The sequence below is a fragment of the Heptranchias perlo genome, unplaced genomic scaffold, assembly GCF_035084215.1.
Source record: "Heptranchias perlo isolate sHepPer1 unplaced genomic scaffold, sHepPer1.hap1 HAP1_SCAFFOLD_228, whole genome shotgun sequence".
Lineage (NCBI taxonomy): Eukaryota > Metazoa > Chordata > Chondrichthyes > Hexanchiformes > Hexanchidae > Heptranchias > Heptranchias perlo.
In genome coordinates, this window is record NW_027139242.1 from 310448 (window position 1) to 332817 (window position 22370).

At 49.2% G+C, this 22370-nt stretch overlaps 1 protein-coding gene across 3 annotated transcripts in view; it reads right to left on the minus strand.

The window, feature by feature from the left end:
• dgcr2 (DiGeorge syndrome critical region gene 2) overlaps window positions 1-22370 on the minus strand; it is a 79827-nt gene that overhangs the window by 13490 nt on the left and 43967 nt on the right. For all 3 annotated transcript variants that reach the window (XM_067978119.1, XM_067978117.1, XM_067978118.1), the window contains 2 exons: window positions 4934-5137; window positions 3718-3870 (listed from right to left, as the gene is read on the minus strand). In XM_067978119.1, coding sequence (XP_067834220.1) covers window positions 3718-3870; window positions 4934-5137 — 357 coding nt within the window. The remainder of the gene's footprint in view (window positions 1-3717; window positions 3871-4933; window positions 5138-22370) is intronic.

Consider the following 22370-nt stretch of genomic DNA (forward strand, 5'->3'; position numbering starts at 1 on the left):
AACAACACCACCTGCATGTTCCCCTCCGAGTCACACACCATCCCGACTTGGAAATATATCACCGTTCCTTCATCGTCGCTGGGTCAAAATCCTGAAACTCCCTTCCGAACAGCACTGTGGGAGAACCTTCACCACACGGACTGCAGCGGTTCAAGAAGGCGGCTCACCACCACCCTCTCAAGGGCAATAAATGCCGGCCTCGCCAGCGACGCCCACATCCCATGAACGAATAAAAAAAAATTCTTAATTGCCCGAGCAAGCCGCTCAGTTGTGCAATCTCACTGAAAAAAAGTCATAAGAAGAATAAAACCGGACGGACCACCCGAACATGACAAAGGCAAACCAAGCCCAGTCGACCCTGCAAAGTCCTCCTCACTAACATCTGGGGACTTGTGCCAAAATTGGGAGAGCTGTCCCACAGACTAGTCAAGCAACAGCCTGATATAGCCATACTCGCAGAAACATACCTTTCAGCCAATGTCCCAGACTCTCGCGTCACCATTCCTGGGCATGTCATGTCCCACCGGCAGGACAGACCGACCAGAGGTGGCGGTACAGTGATATACAGTCAGGAGGGAGTGGCCCTGGGAGTTCTCAACATTGACTCCGGACCCCATGAAATCTCATGGTGTCAGGTCAAACATGGGCAAGGAAACCGCCCTCCCTCAGCTCATCAATCAGTCCTCCTCCATGTTGAACACCACTTGGAGGAAGCACTGAGGGTAGCAAGGGCACAGAATGTACTCTGGGTGGGGGACTTCAATGTCCATCACCAAGAGTGGCTCGGTAGCACCACGACTGACCGAGCTGGCCGAGTCCTGAAGGACATAGCTGCAAGACTGGGCCTGCGGCAGGTGGTGAGGGAAAAACTTATTTGACCTCGTCCTCACCAATCTACCTGTCGCAAATGCATCTGTCCATGACAGTATCGGTAGGAGTGACCATGTCACAGTCCTCGTGGAGACGAAATCCCGTCTTCGCACTGAGGACACCATCCAACGTGTTGTGTGGCACTACCACCGTGCTAAATGGGATAGATTCAGAACAGATCTGACAGCTCAAAACTGGGCATCCATGAGGCGCTGAGGGCCATCAGCAGCAGCAGCAGCAGAATTGTATTCCAGCACAATCTGTAACCTCATGGCCCGGCATATTCCTCACTCTACCATTACCAACAAGCCAGGGGATCAACCCTGGTTCAATGAGGAGTGTGGAAGAGCATGCCAGGAGCAGCACCAGGCGCACCTAAAAATGAGGTGCCAACCTGGTGAAGCTACAACCCAGGACCACATGCATGCTAAACAGCGGAAGCAACATGCTATAGACAGAACTAAGCGATTCCACAACCAACGGATCAGATCAAAGCTCTGCAGTCCTGCCACATCCAGTCGTGAATGGTGGTGGACAATTAAACAACTAACGGGAGGAGGAGGCTCTGCAAACATCCCCATCCTCAATGATGGCGGAGTCCAGCATGCGAGTGCAAAAGACAAGGCTGAAACGTTTGCAACCATCTTCAGCCAGAAGTGCCGAGTGGATGATCCATCTCGGCCTCCTCCCGATATTCCCACCATCACAGAAGCCAGTCTTCAGCCAATTCGATTCACTCCACATGATATCACGAAACGGCTGAGTGCACGGGATACAGCAAAGGCTATGGGCCCCGACAATGTCCTGGCTGTAGTGCTGAAGACTTGTGCTCCAGAACTAGCTGCATCTCTAGCCAAGCTGTTCCAGTACAGCTACAACACTGGCATTCACCTGACAATGTGAAAAATTGCCCAGGTATGTCCTGTCCACAAAAAGCAGGACAAATCCAATCCGGCCAATTACCACCCCATCAGTCTACTCTCAATCATCAGCAAAGTGATGGAAGGTGTCATCGACAGTGCTATCAAGCGGCACCAATAACCTGCTCACTGATGCTCAGTTTGGGTTCCGCCAGGACCACTCGGCTCCAGACCTCATTACAGCCTTGGTCCAAACATGGACAAAAGAGCTGAATTCCAGAGGTGAGGCGAGAGTGACTGCCCTTGACATCAAGGCAGCATTTGACCGAGTGTGGCACCAAGGAGCCCTCGTAAAATTGAAGTCAATGGGAATCGGGGAAAACTCTCCAGTGGTTGGAGTCATACCTAGCACAAAGGAAGATGGTAGTGGTTGTTGGAGGCCAATCATCTCAGCCCCAAGACACTGCTGCAGGAGTTCCTCAGGGCAGTGTCCTCGGCCCAACCATCTTCAGCTGCTTCATCAATGACCTTCCCTCCATCATAAGGTCACAAATGGGGATGTTTGCTGATGATTGCACAGTGTTCAGTTCCATTCGCAACCCCTCAGATAATGAAGCAGTCCGTGCCCGCATGCAGCAAGGCCTGGACAACATCCAGGCTTGGGCTCATAAGTGGCAAGTAACATTCGTGCCAGACAAGTGCCAGGCAATAACCATCTCCAACAAGAGAGAGTCTAACCACCTCCCCTTGACATTCAATGGCATTACCATCGCCGAATCCCCCACCATCAACATCCTGGGGGTCACCATTGACCAGAAACTTAACTGGACCAGCCATATAAATACTGTGGCTACAAGAGCAGGTCAGAGGCTGGGTATTCTGCAGCAAGTGACTCACCTCCCGACTCCCCAAAGCCTTTCCACCATCTACAAGGCACAAGTCAGGGGTGTGATGGAATACTCTCCACTTGCCTGGATGAGTGCAGCTCCAACAACACTCAAGCTCGACAAAGCAGCCTGCTTGATTGGCACCCCATCCACCACCCTAAACATTCACTCCCTTCACCGCCAGCGCACAGTGGCTGCAGTGTGTACCATCCACAAGATGCACTGCAGCAACTCGCCAAGGCTTCTTCGACAGCACCTCCGAAACCCGCAACCTCTACCACCTAGAAGGACAAGAGCAGCAGGCACATGGGAACAACACCACCTGCACGTTCCCCTCCAAGTCACACACCATCCCGACTTGGAAATATATCGCTGTTCCTTCATCGTCGCTGGGTCAAAATCCTGGAACTCCCTTCCTAACAGCACTGTGGGAGAACCTTCACCACATGGACTGCAGCGGTTCAAGAAGGCGGCTCACCACCACCTTCTCAAGGGCAACTAGGGATGGGCAATAAATGCTGGCCTTGCCAGCGACGCCCACATCCCATGAACGAATAAAAGAAGTGTGCTTAGGGACTCTTCTTTGACATTAAAGATGCTATATAAATGACAGCTGATGTTGAAAAGTCATTGCTGGAGATGCACTGGCTGCAATCGGATAGGTAGGAGCTGACACCTGATTTACTTTACAGTCTTGCCTCCAACCACAAGAATCCCATCAGAGTCCCTGAAATTTTCCTCTCGAGGGCATTCAGCAGGTGCCTCTGACAGCGGTAATATAGGGCGGTCATCAAAGCACTAGTGTCACGACTGGTATCCTTGCTCTTGCCAGGGTCACGTGGAGCTCTCAATGTGCTTTGGTCCGATATCTTGCTCCAGTAACTGGAGAAACAGGGCAGGATCAGAGCAAAGACCCAGAATATATTATAGAAGTACTTCTACTGCCGTACATAAATACAGTATAAAATGGACTGGATGGAATTCCTGAATGGTACTTGTCAGACATAGCATGGCAGGGTCCTGGTGAAATTCATTATCAATCGAAGTGCTTTGATGCCACTAACACTACTCGGAAAGTTGCTTTGTGATACAACACTTACAGTTGCCCCCAATAAGAGACTCGATGCGCTCTCTGCGTCTCTGTCGTAACCGGTGGACCATGAAGAGGAGCAGTGAGAGGATAAGGAAGGAGGAGATACAGCTTACAATCAGACGCATTCCACTCGCCATCGAGTCAAAAATACCACTGCCATCTGTGGGCACAGAGGATAGGGCAAGACAGTTACACTGAACACATGCTCCACGCAGACACGGTCTCATACTCTTAGATACTCTGACAGAAGTCAGTACTGATCTCGCCCAGTAAATAGCCACTTATAGAAAGTTGCCCACTTGGACTCGCCTCCTTCCCCAACCCCGTTCTAAACTGAGAACAATGTCCTCTTAGCGCTGAATGGATGGTTAGGAGCAGTTTAGGGGCAGCACTTTCAATGCTCGGTGATACAACCTCCACCACAAACTCCTTGCCACAGGGGAGAACGGGAGGGGGGGGTGGGCCGAAATAAAGAAAAAGGCTTGCATTTCTACAACGTCCCAAAGCGCTTTACAGCCAATGAAGTACTTTTTGAAGTGTAGTCACTGTTGTAATGTAGGAAACGCAGCAGCCAATTTGTGCACAGCAAAGTCTCTCAAACAGCAATGAGATAATGACTGGATATTCTATTTTAGTGATGTTGGTTGAGGGATTAATATTGGCCAGGCACCGGAGAACTCCCCCAGCTCTTCGAATCGTGCCATGGGATCTTATACGAGAGGGCAGACAGGGCCTTGGCTTCATGTCTCATCCAAAAGACGGCACCTCCGACAGTGCAGCTCTCCCTCAGTACTACACTCTGAGCGTCAGATAGGATTAGGGGTTCGAGTGTCTGGAGTGGGACTTGAACCCATGACCTTCTGACTGAGAGGCGAGAGTGTTATCACTGAGCCAAGGCTGACACCTGATTACACTGCAGTCACTTCCCTCTTCAGGTGCGACACGTTTGAGGTTACGTTCCCACTGACACATATGCTGCCTCCAGTTGGTAAATAGATTCAGGCACATGGCAAACCCAAGCTGGGAATTGCCATCCTGTTGTGCCACACCTCAGTGCCCCTCACCTCCTCACTCTTCCCTTCCTCCAACAATCTTCAGACCTTTCAAACCCAATCAATGCTCTCCTGCTGCACTTGGTGCCCTGCGTTAACTCACCAATCATGATTACACGTTTGAACGATGGAGGGACGGGGCAGGACAATGTTAGCCCTGACCTGCTTTACCTGGGTCGAGGCAGGTGAATTTGCAGCATTCCTTCGGGTCCTTCTCGTAGTGCTGACAGCCCTGTGGCCGCTCGCACAGAGCTGCTACACACATCTCAGGCTCGCCGTTGTGGCAGGTGCAACTCAAGCATGGGTCGTTGCCCTTTGGAGTGAAGTACTTGCCTTCATCCACCACGTTATCCTTTATATCCACGCAGGTTTGACCTAGAACACAAGTACACAGTTAGATGCTGGGAATTGCCATCCTGTTGTGCCACACCTCAGTGCCCCTCACCTCCTCACTCTTCCCTTCCTCCAACAATCTTCAGACCTTTCAAACCCAATCAATGCTCTCCTGCTGCACTCGGTGCCCTGCGTTAACTCACCAATCATGATTACACGTTTGAACGATGGAGGGACGGGACAGGACGGGACGATGTTCAACACAGACACAAGTGTCCCACACAAGTATGAGAATTACAAGGGCTAAGCAAAAGGGTGGAGGAGAGGAGAGGCACTGTGCTTAGGTACAATTCTACAGCCATGATTGACCAGGCATCGAGTTCCCAGCTTAGGCGTGACAGTATCAGGAGGCCCAGACCAATGAGGGCACCAACTCCTATCATTCAGTTACAGACTCACAATACAAGACACTGGGGAGGTGGAGCGGGCCGGGGGTGGGGGGGGGGGTGGGGAAGGTGGAGCGGGCGGGGGGGGGGAGGGGGGTCGGGGAGGTGGAGCGGGCGGGGGGGGGGGGGGGTCGGGGAGGTGGAGCGGGCGGGGGGGGGGGTCGGGGAGGTGGAGCGGGCGGGGGGGGGGGGGGGGGTCGGGGAGGTGGAGCGGGCGGGGGGGGGGGGGGTCGGGGAGGTGGAGCGGGCAGGGGGGGGGTCGGGGAGGTGGAGCGGGCGGGGGGGGGGGTCGGGGAGGTGGAGCGGGCGGGGGGGGGGGGGGGGGTCGGGGAGGTGGAGCGGGCGGGGGGGGGGGGGGGTCGGGGAGGTGGACCGGCCGGGGGGGGGGGGGTCGGGGAGGTGGAGCGGGCGGGGGGGGGGGGGGGTCGGGGAGGTGGAGCGGGCGGGGGGGGGTGGGGTCGGGGAGGTGGAGCGGGCGGGGGGGGGGGGTCGGGGAGGTGGAGCGGGGGGGGGGGGGGGGGGGGGGGTCGGGGAGGTGGAGCGGGCGGGGGGGGGGGGGGGGTCGGGGAGGTGGAGCGGGCGGGGGGGGGGGGGGGGTCGGGGAGGTGGAGCGGGCGGCAGGGGGGGGGGGGGGGTCGGGGAGGTGGAGCGGGCGGCAGGGGGGGGGGGGGGGTCGGGGAGGTGGATAGGAAGCAAATGTTCAATAGCTTTAAAATACAGTTTATAAACTGCTGGATGACAATCACAAACGAGAAAGAACACATTATACACATATCTATTATAATGTATTTTTCATTTGCAGCCATACATAGCTTCACATGGTTCCACATTAGTCCACTGCATTCAGAATCAGAACCTTGAACTAACAGCAGTTCCGACACTCCCCAAGCCATATTCAAACCTGCCAGGCACACTCTGACAACACTTCTCAAGCACTTAAAGTTGGCCCTCTTGTAATTGAGTCATTTTTTTTATTGGGTTTTAGTAACCTCTCCAATTCTTGTAACGTCAAATGGGATCACATTCTGATCACTGCTACTCAAAGCCGCACAGACATTTGTGTCGGAGATGTCATCTTCCCTGTTCCTCAATCCCAGGATGTTTTCTCCCCTTGTTGGCACTTTTACAAGCAGACTTCCATTAACTCTAGAAATCCCTTCTCCGCCTTACCAGAAGAGACATTACTGTCCCAGTCAATTTCTGGTAAGCTAAATTTCTAACTACTAGAAATCGGCCAAGTATATAGGGGAGTGGAGAGAAAGCATGGAATCCCCTCCCCGGGGGCCGAGTCCGCGGGAACCCCCTACCGGGGGGCCGAGTCCGTGGGGGGAACCCCCCCACCCCGGGGGCAGAGTCTGCGGGGGAACCCCCCCCCCCACCGGGGGCCGAGTCCGCGGGGGAACCCCCCCCACCGGGGACCGAGTCCGCGGGGGAACCCCCCCCGACTGGGGGCCGAGTCCACGGGGGAACCCCCCACCGGGGGCAGAGCACCGGGGACCGTGTCCGCGGGGGAAGCCCCCCCCCCCCACCGGGGACCGAGTCCGCGGGGGAACCCCCCCCCCACCGGGGGCAGTGTCCGCGGGGGAACCCCCCCCCCCCACCGGGGGCAGTGTCCGCGGGGGAACCCCCCCCCCACCGGGGGCAGTGTCCGCGGGGGAACCCCCCCCCCCCACCGGGGGCAGTGTCCGCGGGGGAACCCCCCCCCCCCACCGGGGGCAGTGTCCGCGGGGGAACCCCCCACCGGGGGCAGAGTCCGCGGGGGAACCCCCCACCGGGGGCAGAGTCCGCGGGGGAACCCCCCCCCCACCGGGGGCAGAGTCCGCGGGGGAACCCCCCCCCCCACCGGGGGCAGAGTCCGCGGGGGAACCCCCCCCCCCCACCGGGGGCAGTGTCCGTGGGGAACCCCCCCCCACCGGGGGGAGTGTCCGTGGGGAACCCCCCCCCCCACCGGGGGCAGTGTCCGTGGGGAACCCCCCCCCCACCGGGGGCAGTGTCCGTGGGGAACCCCCCCCCCCACCGGGGGCAGAGTCCGCGGGGGAACCCCCCCCCCCACCGGGGGCAGAGTCCGCGGGGGAACCCCCCCCCCCACCGGGGGCAGTGTCCGTGGGGAACCCCCCCCCACCGGGGGCAGTGTCCGTGGGGAACCCCCCCCCACCGGGGGGAGTGTCCGTGGGGAACCCCCCCCCACCGGGGGAGATCGGAGAGAGAAACAAAAATAATCAAGTAGTGACGTCACAGCACAGCAGGTAGGTGATTGGTTTCTGAGTATTACTGTCTTTTTTGGCTCTCAAAGCTAAGGCAGTGGTTTAAACTAAGATCTGGTAAATTTTAACTTTATTAAATAAATAACCTAAACTAGATAATCTAATTTGTCAATAAAACAAAGTAATCGAATGAATAAAAACTTCAACTAATTAGATAAATAAAGCAAGGTTCGATTGGGATGGCAGGGCAGGTGGTGTGTTGTAATTGCAGCATGTGGGAGTTTGTGGAGAGCAGCGAGACCCCCAGGAATCACATCTGCAGTAAGTGTCTGCAGCTCGAGGAACTGCGGCTCAGAGTCGTTGAGCTGGAGCCCGAGCTGCAGACATTGCGATGCATCAGAGAGGGAGAGTGTTACCTGGACACTTTGATCCAGGAGTCACACCCCTTCGGTTAAGTGGTAGTTTAGAGTTGGTCAGTGGTCAGGGACAGGCAGATGAGACTGCGAGTCAAGCAGGTAAGGGGACCCAGGATACAGTGATGGAGGAGCCTCAGACCGTGACCTTGTCCAACAGGTACGAGGTACTTGCTTTCTGTGTGGATGAGAACAAAGGCTGCAGGGAGGATGGGCAAACTGACTACGGCACCATGGTACAGGAGGCCATTCAAGTGGGGGGAGTAAAAAGGAATGTGGTAGTGGTAGGGGATAGTATAGTTGGGGGACAGATACTGTTCTCTGCAGACACGACTGAGAGTCCCAAAGGCTGTGTTGCCTGCCCGGTGCCAGGGTTAAGGACATCTCCTCGCGGCTGGAAAAGAACTTGGAGCGTGAGGGGGAGGATCCAGTTATCGTGGTCCACATAGTTCTTAGTAACCAATATCATTGGTTACTAAGAATGAGGTTCTGCTGAGGGAGTTTGAGGAGCTTGGGTCTATACTAAAAAGCAGAACCTCAAAGGTAATAATCTCTGGATTACTACCTGAGCAACGCACAAATTTACATAGGTACAAACAGATCAGAGAGTTAAATGCTTGGCTCAAAGAGTGGTGTGGGAGACAGGGGTTTCAATTCACGGGGCACTGGCACCAGTACTGGGGAAAGAGGGAGCTGTTCCATTGGGACGGGCTCCACTTAAACCGGACTGGGACCAGTGTAGGGCTTTAAACTATAAAAGGGGGTCCGGGAGGGATCAGGTGAGGGGAAATTTATAAACCTAAAGAGAAAAGTCAAGGCATGAGAGCAGTGTAGTGATTTGGGTAAAGATAAGCAGAGTGTGAGGGAAGGGACAGAGAGTTTAATGGTAATAGTGCATCAGCGAATAAGGTTATATCAGGGAAAAATGGTAATAAGTTAAAATTAAAGGCTCTTTATCTCAATGCACAAAGCATTGGGAACAAGATAGACAAATGGTGCAAATAGAGATAAAAGGGTTTGATCTAGTAGCTATCACTGAGACGTTGTTGCAAGGTGACCAAGGTTGGGAACTAAATATTCCAGAGTACTTGACGTTTCGAAAAGACGGACAAAATGGAAAAGGAGGGGAGTGGGGGGGGCGGGGGGGGGGGAGGTATCCTGATGATAAAGGATGAGGTAAGGACAGTAGTGAGAAAGGATCTTGGCTCGGAAGATCGGGAAGTAGAGTCAGTCTGGGTGGAAATAAGAAATAACAAGGGGCAGAAAACACCGGTGGGAGTGGGTAACAGGCCCCCGAACAGTAGATATACTGTTGGACAGAGTATTTATCAAGAGATAAGAGGAGCTTGTAACAAAGGTAATGCAATAATCGTGGGGGACTTCAATCTTCATATAGACTGGACAAATCAAATTTGCAAAGGTAGTTTGTTGGACGAGTTCATGGAATGAATTTGAGACAGTTTCCGAGAGCAATACGTTGAGGAACCAACCAGGGAACAGGCTATTTTAGATCTTGTCTTGTGTAATGAGACAGGTTTAATTAGTAATGTCATAGTAAGGGATCCTCTGGGGAAGAGTGATCATAATATGATAGAATTTCACATTGAGTTTGAGAGTGACGTACTTAAGTCTGAAACTAGAGTCTTAAATTTAAATAAAGTCAATTACATGGGTATGAGGGGCGAGTTGGCTAAGGTAGATTGGGAAATTAGATTAAAAGGTATGATGGTGGATAAACAATGGCGAACATTTAAAGAAATATTTCATAACTCTTAATGAACACTGAGAAATAGAAACTCCACGGGAAAAGTGATCCATCCGTGGCTAACAAAGGAAATTAAAGATAGTATTAAAGTATTAAAAGAGGCGGCTTATAATGTTGCCAAGAAGAGTAGTAAGCCTGGGGATTGGGAGAGTTTTAGAAACCAGCAAAGGATGACCAAAAAATTGATAAAAAGGGAGAAAATAGAATGAGAGTAAACTAGCAAGAAATATAAAAACAGATTGTAAGAGCTTCTACGAGTATGTAAAAAGTAATGAAAGTAAACATGGGTCCCCTAGAGGCTGAGACAGGAGAAATTATAATGGGGAATAAGGAAATGGCAGAGACGTTAAACAAATATTTTGTATCAGTCTTCACAGCAGAAGACACAAAAAAATACCTGAAATAGTGGGGAACTTAAAAGTAATTGATATTAGTAAAGAAAAAGTACTGGAGAAATTAATCGGACTAAAAGCTGACAAATCCCCTGGACCTGATGGCCTACATCCTAGAGTTCTGAAAGAGGTGGCTGCAGAGATAGTGGGTCCATTGGTTGTGATCTTCCAAAATTCCCTAGATTCTAGAACGGTCCCTGTGGATTGGAAGGTAGCAAATGTAACACCGCTATTCAAGAAGGGAGGGAGAGAGAAAACAGGGAACTACAGGCCAGTTAGCCTGACATCAGTCGTCGGGAAAATGCTGGAATCCATTATTAAGGAAGTGGTAACAGGGCACTTAGAAAATCATAATATGATTAGACAGAGTCAGCATGGTTTTATGAAAGGGAAATTATGTTTGACAAATTTATTACAGTTTTTTGAGGATGTAACTAGCAGGGTAGATAAAGGGGAACCAGTGGATGTCGTATATTTGAATTTTCTAAAGGCATTCGATAAGGTGCCACACAAAAGGTTGTTACACAAGATCAGGGCTCATGGGATTGGGGGTAATATATTAGCATGGATTGAGGATTGGTTAATAGACAGAAAACAGTAGGGATAAACGGGTCATTTTCAGGTTGGCAGGCTGTAACTAGTGGGGTACCGCAAGGATCAGTGCTTGGGCCCCAGCTATTTACAATCTATATTAATGACTTAGATGAAGGGACTAAGTGTAATGTATCCAAGTTTGCTGACGATACAAAGCTAGGTGGGAAAGTAAACTGTGAGGAGGACACAGAGTCTGCAAAGGGATAGAGACAGGTTAAGTGAGTGGGCAAGAAAGGTGGCAGATGGAGTGTAATGTGGGGAAATGTGAGGTTATTCACTTTGGTAGGAAGAATAGAAAAACAATGTTTTTTAAATGGTGTGAAACTATTAAATGTTGGTGTTCAGAGAGATTTGGGTGTCCTTGTTCACAAAACACAGAAAGTTAACATGTAGGTACAACAAGCAATTAGAAAGGCAAATGGTATGTTGGAATTATTGCAAGGGGGTTGGAGTACAAGAGTAAGGAAGTCTTGCTATAACTATACAGGGCTTTGGTGAGACCACACCTGGAGTACTGTTTGGTCTCCTTATCTAAGGAAGGATATACTTGCCTCAGAGGCAGTGCAACAGAGGTTCACCAGATTGATTCCTGGGATGAGAGGATTGTCCTATGAGGAGAGATTGAGTAGAATGGGCCTTTATTCTCTAGAGTTTAGAAGAATGAAAGGTGATCTCATTGAAATGTATAAAATTCTGAGAGGGCTTGACAGAGTAGATGTGGAGAGGCTGTTTCCCCTGGCTTGAGAGTCTAGAACTAGGGGTCATAGTCTCAGGATAAGAGGTGAGTGATTTAGGACTGATATGAGGAAGGAATTACTTCACTCAAAGGATTGTGAATCTTTGGAATTCGCTACCCCAGAGGGCTGTGGATGCTCAGTCGTTGAGCATATTCAAGGCTGAGATTGATAGATTTTTGGACTCTAGGGTAATCAAGGGATATGGGGATCGGGCGGGAAAGTGGAGCCGAGGACGAAAATCAGCCATGATCTGACTGAATTGCGGAGCAGGCTCAAGGGGCCTGTTGCTCCTATTTCTTATGTTCTTTTCGAGTTACATCGATTCTACAGCACAGATACAGGCCATTCGGCCCAAATGGTTTATGCTGGTGTTTATGCTTCACATGAGCCTCCTCCCTCCCTATTTGCACAACACTCCGCTTTTTAAGAAAGGAGAGAGGGAAACCAGGGAATTATAGACCAGTTAGCCTAACATCTGTTGTGGGGAAAATGCTGGAGTCCATAATTAAGGATAGGGTGACTGAACACCGAGAATTTTCAGTTAATCAGAGAGAGCCAGCATGGATTTGTGAAAGGTAGGTCGTGCCTGACAAACCTGATTGAATTTTTTGAAGAGGTGACTAAAGTACTGGACAGGGGAATGTCAATGGATGTTATTTATATGGACTTCCAGAAGGCATTTGATAAGGTCCCACATAAGAGACTGTTAGCTAAGATAGAAGCCCATGGAATCGAGAGAAAAGTACGGACTTGGTTAGGCAGTTGGCTGAGCGAAAGGCGACAGAGAGTAGGGATAATGGGAAGGTACTCACATTGGCAGGATGTGACTAGTGGAGTCCCGCAGGGATCTGTCTTGGGGCCTCAATTATTCACAATGTTTATTAATGACTTAGATGAAGGCATAGAAAGTCTCAGATCTAAGTTTGCCGATGACACAAAGATTGGTGGCATTGTAAGCAGTGTAGATGAAAACATAAAATTACAAAGCGATATTGATAGATTAGGTGAATGGGCAAAACTGTGGCAAATGGAATTCAATGTCGACAAATGTGAGGTCATCCACTTTGGATCAAAAAAGGATAGAACAGGGTACTTTCTAAATGGTAAAAAGTTAAAAACAGTGGATGTCCAAAGGGACTTAGGGGTTCGGATACATAGATCATTGAAGTGCCATGAACAGGTGCAGAAAATAATCAAGGCGGCTAATGGAATGCTGGCCTTTATATCTAGAGGACTGGAGTACAAGGGGGCAGAAGTTATGCTGCAGCTATACAAAACCCTGGTTAGACCGCACCTGGAGTGCTGTGAGCAGTTCTGGGCACCGCACCTTCGGAAGGACATATTGGCCTTGGAGGGAGTGCAGTTACTAGAATGATACCCGGACATCAAGGGTTAAGTTACGAGGAGATATTACACAAATTGGGGTTGTATTCTCTATCGAGTTTAGAAGGTTAAGGGGTGATCTGATCGAAGTTTATAAGCTATTAAGGGGAACGGATAGGGTGGATAGAGAGAAACTATTTCCACTGATTGGGGATTCTAGGAGTAGGGGACACAGTCTAAAAATTAGAGCCAGACCTTTCAGGAGTGAGATTAGAAAACATTTCTACACACAAAGGGTGGTGGAAGTTTGGAACTCTCTTCCGCAAACGGCAACTGATACTAACTCAATTGCTAAATTTAAAATCTGAGATAGATAGCTTTTTGGCAACCAAAGGTATTAAGGGATATGGGCCAAAGGCAGGTATTTGGAGTTAGATCACAGATCAGCCATGATCTTATCAAATGGCAGTGCAGGCACGAGGGGCTGAATGGCCTACTCCTGTTCCTATGTTCCTACTTCATCTCACCCCATCAACATACCCTTCTATTCCTTTCTCCCTCATGTGTTTATCTAGTTTCCCCTTAAATGCATCTATACTATTTGTCTCAACTACTACTTGTGGTAGTGCATTCCATATTCTAACCACTCTCTGGGTAAAGAAGTTTCTCCTGAATTCCCTATTGGATTTATTAGTGACTATCTTATATTTATGACCTCTAGTTCTGGTCTCCTCCACAAGTGGAAGCATCATCTCTACGTCTACCCTATCAAACCCCTTCATAATCTTAACAACCTCCATCAGGTCACCCCTCAGCCTTCTCTTTTCCAGAGAAAAGAGTCCCAGCCTAATATACCATTTCAATTGTGGTACCATCCTTGTGAATGCATTTTGGAAGGAAGAATGAAGGAAGGAGGCAATATAAATTAAATGGTACAATTTTAAAGGTGTGCAGGAACAGAGAGACCTGGGGGTGTATGTACACACATCTTTGAAGGTGGCAGGACAAGTTGAGAAGGCTGTTAAAAAAGCATATGGGATCCTGGGCTTTATTAATAGAGGCAAGGAAGCTATACTAAACCTTTATAAAACACTGGTTAGGCCTCAGCTGGGGTATTGTGTTCAATTCTGGGCACCACACTTTGGGAAGGATGTCAAGGCCTTACAGAAGGTGCAGAGCAGATCTACTAGAATGATTCCAGGGATGAGGGACTTCAGTTATGTGGAGAGACTGGAGAAGCTGGGATTGTTCTCCTTAGAGCAGAGAAGGAGAAGGAGAAGGAGAGATTTAATAGAGCTGTTCAAAGTTATGAAGGGTTTTGATAGAATAGATAGGGAGAAACTGTTTCCAGTGGCAGGAGGGTCAGTAACAAGAGGATACAGATTGAAGGTAATTGGCAAAAGAGCCAGAGGTGAGATGAGGAAACATTTTTTTTTCACACAGCGAGTTGTAATGATCTGGAATGCGCTGCCTGAAAGGGTGGTGAAAGCAGATTTAATAATAACTTTCAAAAGGGAATTGGATAAATACTTGAAGGGAAAAACATTTGCAGCACTATTGGGAAAGAACAGGGGATTGGGACTACTTCGTAGCTCTTTCAAAGTGCTGGCACAGGCACGATGGGCCGAATAGCTTCCCGTGCAGTATGATTCTGAGTTGGTCCATTACCAGTCTCCTTCCTTATCTCATCCCACAGTTCCAGAGCAAGGCTTTAACCCTAGCCTGGGAGTCTATAGCATACCCCCAGTAATAGTTTACCTCTGTTACCATCTATTAATTCCATCCAAAGTAATGCAGTGTCTGTCCTTTCCTTTTTTATATCCTCTCTCACTTGTGCCTCAATACTGGAGTTTCTATATGCTCCTACGCCACCTCCTTTTCTGCTGATACGGTCTCTCCAGATCTGTTTCCCATTGATTGGAATCTTTCCTCCACGTCTCCACCAATGTATCAACCCCTGCAAGATCTTCCCGATCACACATCTTATTTGTCAGACTTCTTGCATTAATGAAGCTCAGCTCCAGTGCGTTGTACCTTTCCCATTTACTTGAAAACATTTTTCCTTTGTTTTTCTCCCACCATTGGGATTAGACAATCAAACTTTGCTTTATGTTTTCATTGGTACACCTGAAGACTTTCTCCCCCCACAAATCGGTACGGGTGTTCTCTTATACCTACCACCCCCAAGTCTAGTTTACACACTCCCACCATTCTATCTATCCTGCCAATGCCTCTACCCCCCCCCCCCCCCACCACTTTTGTTTAGGTGGAGCCCATCCAGTCTGTATAGACTCTCACTATTCCAAAAGGTGTCCCACAGTTTGAGGAACTAACGCCAAGTCTCTACACCAAAGTAGAAGCCACGCGTTGGTGCCTAATGACCCTCAGTCTCTCTTCACTAGCACATGGCATGGGTAGTATTACAGAAAAGACTACACTGGAGGTCCATCCCTTAAAGCTTCCTACTTAAGGACCTAAATTGAGCATGAAGGACCTCTGCTCTATTTCCCATGTTATTAATTCCCACATGAGCAAACATTTGGTTCCTCACCTGCTCCCTCACACATTGTCAACCCGGGATGTCAGATCGTCAACCCTTGCACCCAGGAGGCAACACACCATTCGTTGCACAGAATTCTCTCTGTAAACCCAATAACCAAACTCTCTAATGCCACAACTTGTCTGTTCCTCTTTCTCTTTTTCCATCCTTCCTAGACCCATCCTCGCCCGAGTCTGCTGCACTGCCCCAGCGCATGGCCCATCCTCACATAAGAGCCACCTCAAGTCTCCACATCATCTCCCTCCAGAGGAGACTCTGTTGGAGCCCAGGGATTACTGCACCTGATCACAACAAGAACTTGCATTTATATAGCGCCTTTAACGTAGTAAAACATCCCAAGGTGCTTCACAGGAGCATTATCAAACAAAACTTGACACTGAGCCACATAAGGCGGTATTAGGACAGGTGAAAAGAGGTAGGTTTTAAGGAGTGTCTTAAAGGAGGAAAGAGGGGTAGAGAGGCAGAGAGGTTCAGGGAGGGAATTTCAGAGCTGAGGGCCTAGGCAGCTGAAGGCACGGCCACCAATGGTGGAGCGATGAAAATCGGGAATGAGCAAAAGGCCAGAACTGGAGGAGCACAACAGCTGGTCCCCTTTCTAAGAGAGAACCACTCTCCCCCTCTAGGTATCGGGGGTCTCCTCTCCTACTCCCGTGGTCTCCTCTAATACCTCATTGATAAAATCATTTCACTCCATGATATTTTGATGCATGCCCAGTCACTCACTAGCGCTGACCACTCCAGCCCTGAGTGCATCGACCAACTTGCAGTTGTTGCAGATCAAACCCTCCATAATCTGGGTCTGGAAGGTCAGCATCTCACAACTCCTACAATGCACCAAGTATTCCATCTTCCAGCAACTCTAAAGGCTGTATGAGGTTAAGTAAAAAGACAAACCCCCCTTCATTTAAATTCCTTGAAGACCCCCTCTCCCTCCCCTGCTTTTGTCCATCGAATAAATTAATTAGCACCCACCCCTACCCCTCTGCATCTAATCCCCATTTTAAAGTCTTCGATCTGCTCACAGCTCACTCTGAGCTCTTTCAGATATGTCCTCTAATAAATACTTTTCAGACACCAACCATTTTCAACAGTCACTGTCGGATAAGCCTGGCCACTTGTATCAGTCAAGGTGTCATACTCCTGATTCCCTGCATCACAGTCACTGTTTGACACTCCTGCCTGCTTGAACCACAGCTGTTCTGATACTCCTGATTGCCTGTAACACAGCCGTTCTCTGATACTCCTGAATGCTTGTATCAGTCGCTGTTAGACACTCGTGACTGCTCGTATCACAGTAATTCTCATTCTCCTCATTGCCGGTATCACAGCCATTCTGATATTCCTGACTGCTTGTATCAGTCAATGTGATACTCCTGATTCCATGTATCACAGCCGTTCTGCAATACTCCAGATAGCTTGTTCTGATCACAGTCATGCTGTGATTACCTGTGTCACAGCTGTTCTCTGATTCTAGTGATTGCCTGTATCACAGTCACTGTCTAATAATCCTGACCGCTTGCATCTGTCACTGTCTGATATTCCTGATTGCCTGCATCACATAACAACGCAAGAAATAGGAGCAGGAGTAGGCCATATGGCCCCTCGAGCCTGCTCCGCCATTCAATCGGATCACGGCTGATCTTCAACCTCAACTCCACTTTCCCCCGATCCCCATATCCCTTGATAGAGTCCAAAAATCTATCGATCTCAGCCTTGAATATATTCAGTGACTGAGCATCCACAGCCCTCTGGGGTAGAGAATTCTAAATATTCACAACCCTCTGTGAGAAGAAATTTTCCTCATCTCGGTCCTAAATGTCCGACCCTTTATCCTGAGACTATGCTCCCTAGTTCTAGATTCACCAGCCAGGGGAAATATCCTCTCAGCATCTACCCTGTCAAGCCCTCGAAGAATTTAATACATTTCAATGAGATCACCTCTCATTCCTCTAAACTCCAGAGAATATAGGCCCATTCTACTCAATCTCTCCTCATTGGACAACACTCTCATCCCAGGAATCAATCTAGTGAACCTTTGTTGCACCGCCTCTGTATATCCTTCCTTAGAAAAAGAGATCTTAAATGTACACAGTGCGCCAGGTGTGGTCTCACCAGAGCCCTATATAATTGTAGCAAGAACTCCTTTTATACTTATAAATGTTTACCATTGCTTATCCACTGTCCTATCTTTTAATCTAATTTCTCAATTGGCTTTGTTTAAATTTAAGACCCTAGTTTCGGACTTAACTACATCACTCAAACTCAATATGAAATTCTATCATATCATGATCACTCTTCCCCAGAAGATCCTTAGCTATAAGATTACTTTTTTTTATTATTCGTTCATGGGATGTGGGCATTGCTGGCAAGGCCAGCACTTATTGCCCATCCCTAATTGTCCTTGACAAGGTGGTGGTGAGCCGCCTTCTTGAACCGCTGCAGTCCATGTGGTGAAGGTTCTCCCACAGAGCTGTTAGGAAGGCAGTTCCAGGATTTTGACCCAGCGACGATGAAGGAACGGCGATATATTTCCAAGTCGGGATGGTGTGTGACTTGGAGGGGAACGTGCAGGTGGTGTTGTTCCCATGTGCCTGCTGCTCTTGTCCTTCTAGGTGGTAGAGGTCGCGGGTTTGGGAGGTGCTGTCGAAGAAGCCTTGGCGAGTTGCTACAGTGCATCCTGTGGATGGTACACACTGCAGACACTGTGCGCCGGTGGTGAAGGGAGTGAATGTTTAGGGTGGTGGATGGGGTGCCAATCAAGCGGGCTGCTTTATCTTGGATGGTGTCAGGCTTCTTCAGTGTTGTTGGAGCTGCACTCATCCAGGCAAGTGGAGAGTATTCCATCACACTCCTGACTTGTGCCTTGTAGATAGTGGAAAGGTTTTGGGGAGTCAGGAGGTGAGTCACTCGCCGCAGAATACCCAGCCTCTGACCTGCTCTTATAGCCACTGTATTTATATGGCTCGCCCAGTTACGTTTCTGGTCAATGGTTACCCCCAGGATGTTGGTGGGGGATTCGGCGATGGTAATGCCGTTGAATGTCAAGGGGAGGTGGTTAGAATCTCTCTTGTTGGAGATGGTCATTGCTTGGCACTTATCTGGTGCAAATGGTACTTGCCACTTATCAGCCCAAGCCTGGATGTTGTCCAGGTCTTGCTGCATGCGGGCACGGACTGCTTCATTATTTGAGGGGTTGCGAATGGAACTGAACACTGTGCAATCCTCAGCAAACATCCCCATTTCTGACCTTATGATGGAGGGAAGGTCATTGATGAAGCAGCTGAAGATGGCTGGGCCGAGGACACTGCCCTGAGGAACTCCTGCAGCAATGTCCTGGGGCTGAGATGATTGGCCTCCAACAACCACTACCATCTTCCTTTGTGCTAGGTATGACTCCAGCCACTGGAGAGTTTTCCCCCTGATTCCCATTGCCTTCAATTTTACTAGGGCTCCTTGGTGCCACACTCAGTCAAATGCTGCCTTGATGTCAAGGGCAGTCACTCACCTCACCTCCGGAATTCAGCTCTTTTGTCCATATTTGGACCAAGGCTGTAATGAGGTTTGGAGCCGAGTGGTCCTGGCGGAACCCAAACTGAGCATCGGTGAGCAGGTTATTGGTGAGTAAGTGCCGCTTGATAGCACTGTCGACGACACCTTCCATCACTTTGCTGATGATTGAGAGTAGACTGATTGGGCGGTAATTGGCTGGATTGGATTTGTCCTACTTTTTGTGGACAGGACATACCTGGGCAATTTTCCACATTGTCGGGTGGATGCCAGTGTTGTAGCTGTACTGGAACAGTTTGGCTAGAGGCGCGGCTAGTTCTGGAGCACAAGTCTTCAGCGCTACAGCCGGGATGTTGTCGGGGCCCATGGCCTTTGCTGTATCCAGTGCACTCAGCCGTTTCTTGATATCACGTGGAGTGAATCGAATTGGCTGAAGACTGGCTTCCGTGATGGTGGGGATATCGGGAGGAGGCCGAGATGGATCATCCACTCGGCACTTCTGGCTGAAGATGGTTGCAAACGCTTTAGCCTTGTCTTTTGCACTCACATGTTGGACTCCTCCATCATTGAGGATGAGGATATTTACAGAGCCTCCTCCTCCCGTTAGTTGTTTAATTGTCCACCACCATTCACGACTGGATGTGGCAGGACTGCAGAGCTTCGATCTGATCCATTGGTTGTGGAATCGTTGAACTGTCTATAGCATGTTGCTTCCGCTGTTTAGCATGCATGTAGTCCTGAGTTGTAGCTTCACCGGGTTGGCACCTCATTTTTAGGTACGCCTGGTGCTGCTCCTGGCATGCTCTTCTACACTCCTCATTGAACCAGGGTTGATCCCCTGGCTTGTTGGTGATGGGAGTGAGGAATATGCCGGGCCATGAGGTTACAGATTGTGCTGGAATACAATTCTGCTCCTGCTGATGGCCCACAGCACCTCATGGATGACCAGTTTTCAGCTGTTACATCTGTTCTGAATCTATCCCATTTAGCACAATGGTAGTGCCACAGAACACGTTGGATGGTGTCCTCAGTGCGAAGACGGGACTTCGTCTCCACGAGGACTGTGTGGTGGTCACTCCTACCAATACTGTCATGGACAGATGCATCTACGACAGGTAGATTGGTGAGGACGAGGTCAAGTAGGTTTTTCCCTTGTGTTGGTTCACTCACCACCTGCCGCAGGCCCAGTCTGGCAGCTATGTCCTTCAGGACTCGGCCAGCTCGGTCAGTAGTGGTGCTACCGAGCCACTCTTGGTGATGGACATTGAAGTCCCCCACCCAGAGTACATTTTGTGCCCTTGCTACTCTCAGTGCTTCCTCCAAGTGGTGCTCAACATGGAGGAGGACTGATTCATCAGCTGAGGGAGGACGGTAGGTGGTAATCAGCAGGAGGTTTCCTTGCCCCTGTTTGACCTGATGCCATGAGATTTCATGGGGTCCCGAGTCAATGTTGAGAATTTCCAGGGCCGCTCCCTCCTGACTGTATATCACTGTACCGCCGCCTCTGGTGGGTCTGTCCTGCCGGTGGGACAGGACATACCCAGGGATGGTGATGCAAGAGTCTGGGACATTGGCTGAAAGGTATGATTCTGGAGTATGGCTATGACAGGCTGTTGCTTGACTAGTCTGTGGGACAGCTCTCCCAATTTTGGCACAAGTCCCCAGATGTTAATGAGGCGGACTTTGCAGAGTCGACTGGGCTTGGTGTTTTGCCTTTGTCGTGTCCGATGCCGGGTGGTCCATCCGGTTTTATTCTCATTATGACTTTTTTTTTTAAGCGAGATTGTACAAGTGAGTGGTTTGCTAGGCCATTTCAGAGGGCAATTAAGAATCAGCCACATTGCTGTGGGTCTGCAGTCACATATAGGCCAGACCGGGTAAGGACGGCAGGTTTCGTTCCCTAAAGAACATTAGTGAACCAGATGGGTTTTTGCGACAATCCGGTAGTTTCATGACCACCATTACTGATGCTAGTTTTTTAATTCCAGATTTTATTTAATTAATTGAATTTAAATTCCCCAGCTGCCGTGGCAGGATTTGAACTCATGACTCTGGATTATTAGTCCAGGCCTCTAGATTACTAGTCCAGTAACATAACCACTATGCTACCGTACCCTTCAAAAAAACAATTTACCTGCTCCGCTCCTCGCTCTTTATTTAGCTGACTGCTCTGTGCTCTGTTTACCTGACTGCTCTGTGCTCTATTTACCTGCTCTGCTCCTCGCTCTTTATTTACCTTTTTATTTACTGATTAACCCTGTCTCATCACACAATATAGATCTAAAATAACCTGTTCCCTCGTTGGTTCCTCGACATATTGCTCTAGAAAACTGTCTCGAATGCATTCCATGAACTCATCCTCCAAACTACTCTTGCCAAGTTGGTTTGCCCAGACTATATGAAGATTGAAGTCCCCCACTTACCCTTGTTACATGCTCCTCTAATTTCCTGATTTATATTCTGTCCAACACCATTTCTGCTGTTCGGGGGCCTGTTGACCACTCCTACCAGTGTTTTCTGGTCCCTTGTTATTTCTTATCTCCACCCATAGTGATTCTACATCCTGATTTTCTGAGCTAAGATCCCCTAACCCTAACCCTAATCCTAATCCTTTATCATCAGGGTAACCTCTCCTCCTTTTCCATTTTGTCTGTCCTTTCGAAAAGTCAAGTACTCTGGAATATTTAGTTCCCAACCTTACTCATCCTACAACCACATCTCAGTGATGGCTGCTAGATCAAACCCATTTATCTCAATTTGTGCCATTAATTCATCTATCTTGTTACGAATACTTTGTGCATTCAGATAAAGCACCTTTAATTTTAACTTTTTTACTATTTTTCCATGATGTGACCTTAGTCACTGATGCCCCATTACCTTTGTTAAACTCTCTGTCCCTTCCCTCACACTCTGCTTGTTTTTACCCAAATCGCTACTCTGCTCTACAGCCTTAACTTTTCTCTTTAGACTTAGAAATTTACCCTCACCTGAATCCTCCCCATCCCCTTTTATAGTTTAAAGCCCTTTCTACCGCCCTAGTTATTCGATTCGCCAGGACACTGGTCCCAGTCCGGTTTAAGTGGAGCCCGTCCCAATGGAACAGCTCCCTCTTTTCCCAGTACTGGTGCCAGTGCCCCGTGAATTGAAACCCCTGCTTCCCGCACCACTCTTTCAGCCTTGCATTTAAGCATCTAATCTGTTTGTCCCTTTGTCAATTTGCGCGTGGCTCAGGTAGTAATCCAGAGATTACCACCTTTATGGTTCTACTTTTTAATTTAGATCCTAGCTGCTCAAACTCCTTCAGCAGAATCTCATTCCTAGTTCTACCAATGTC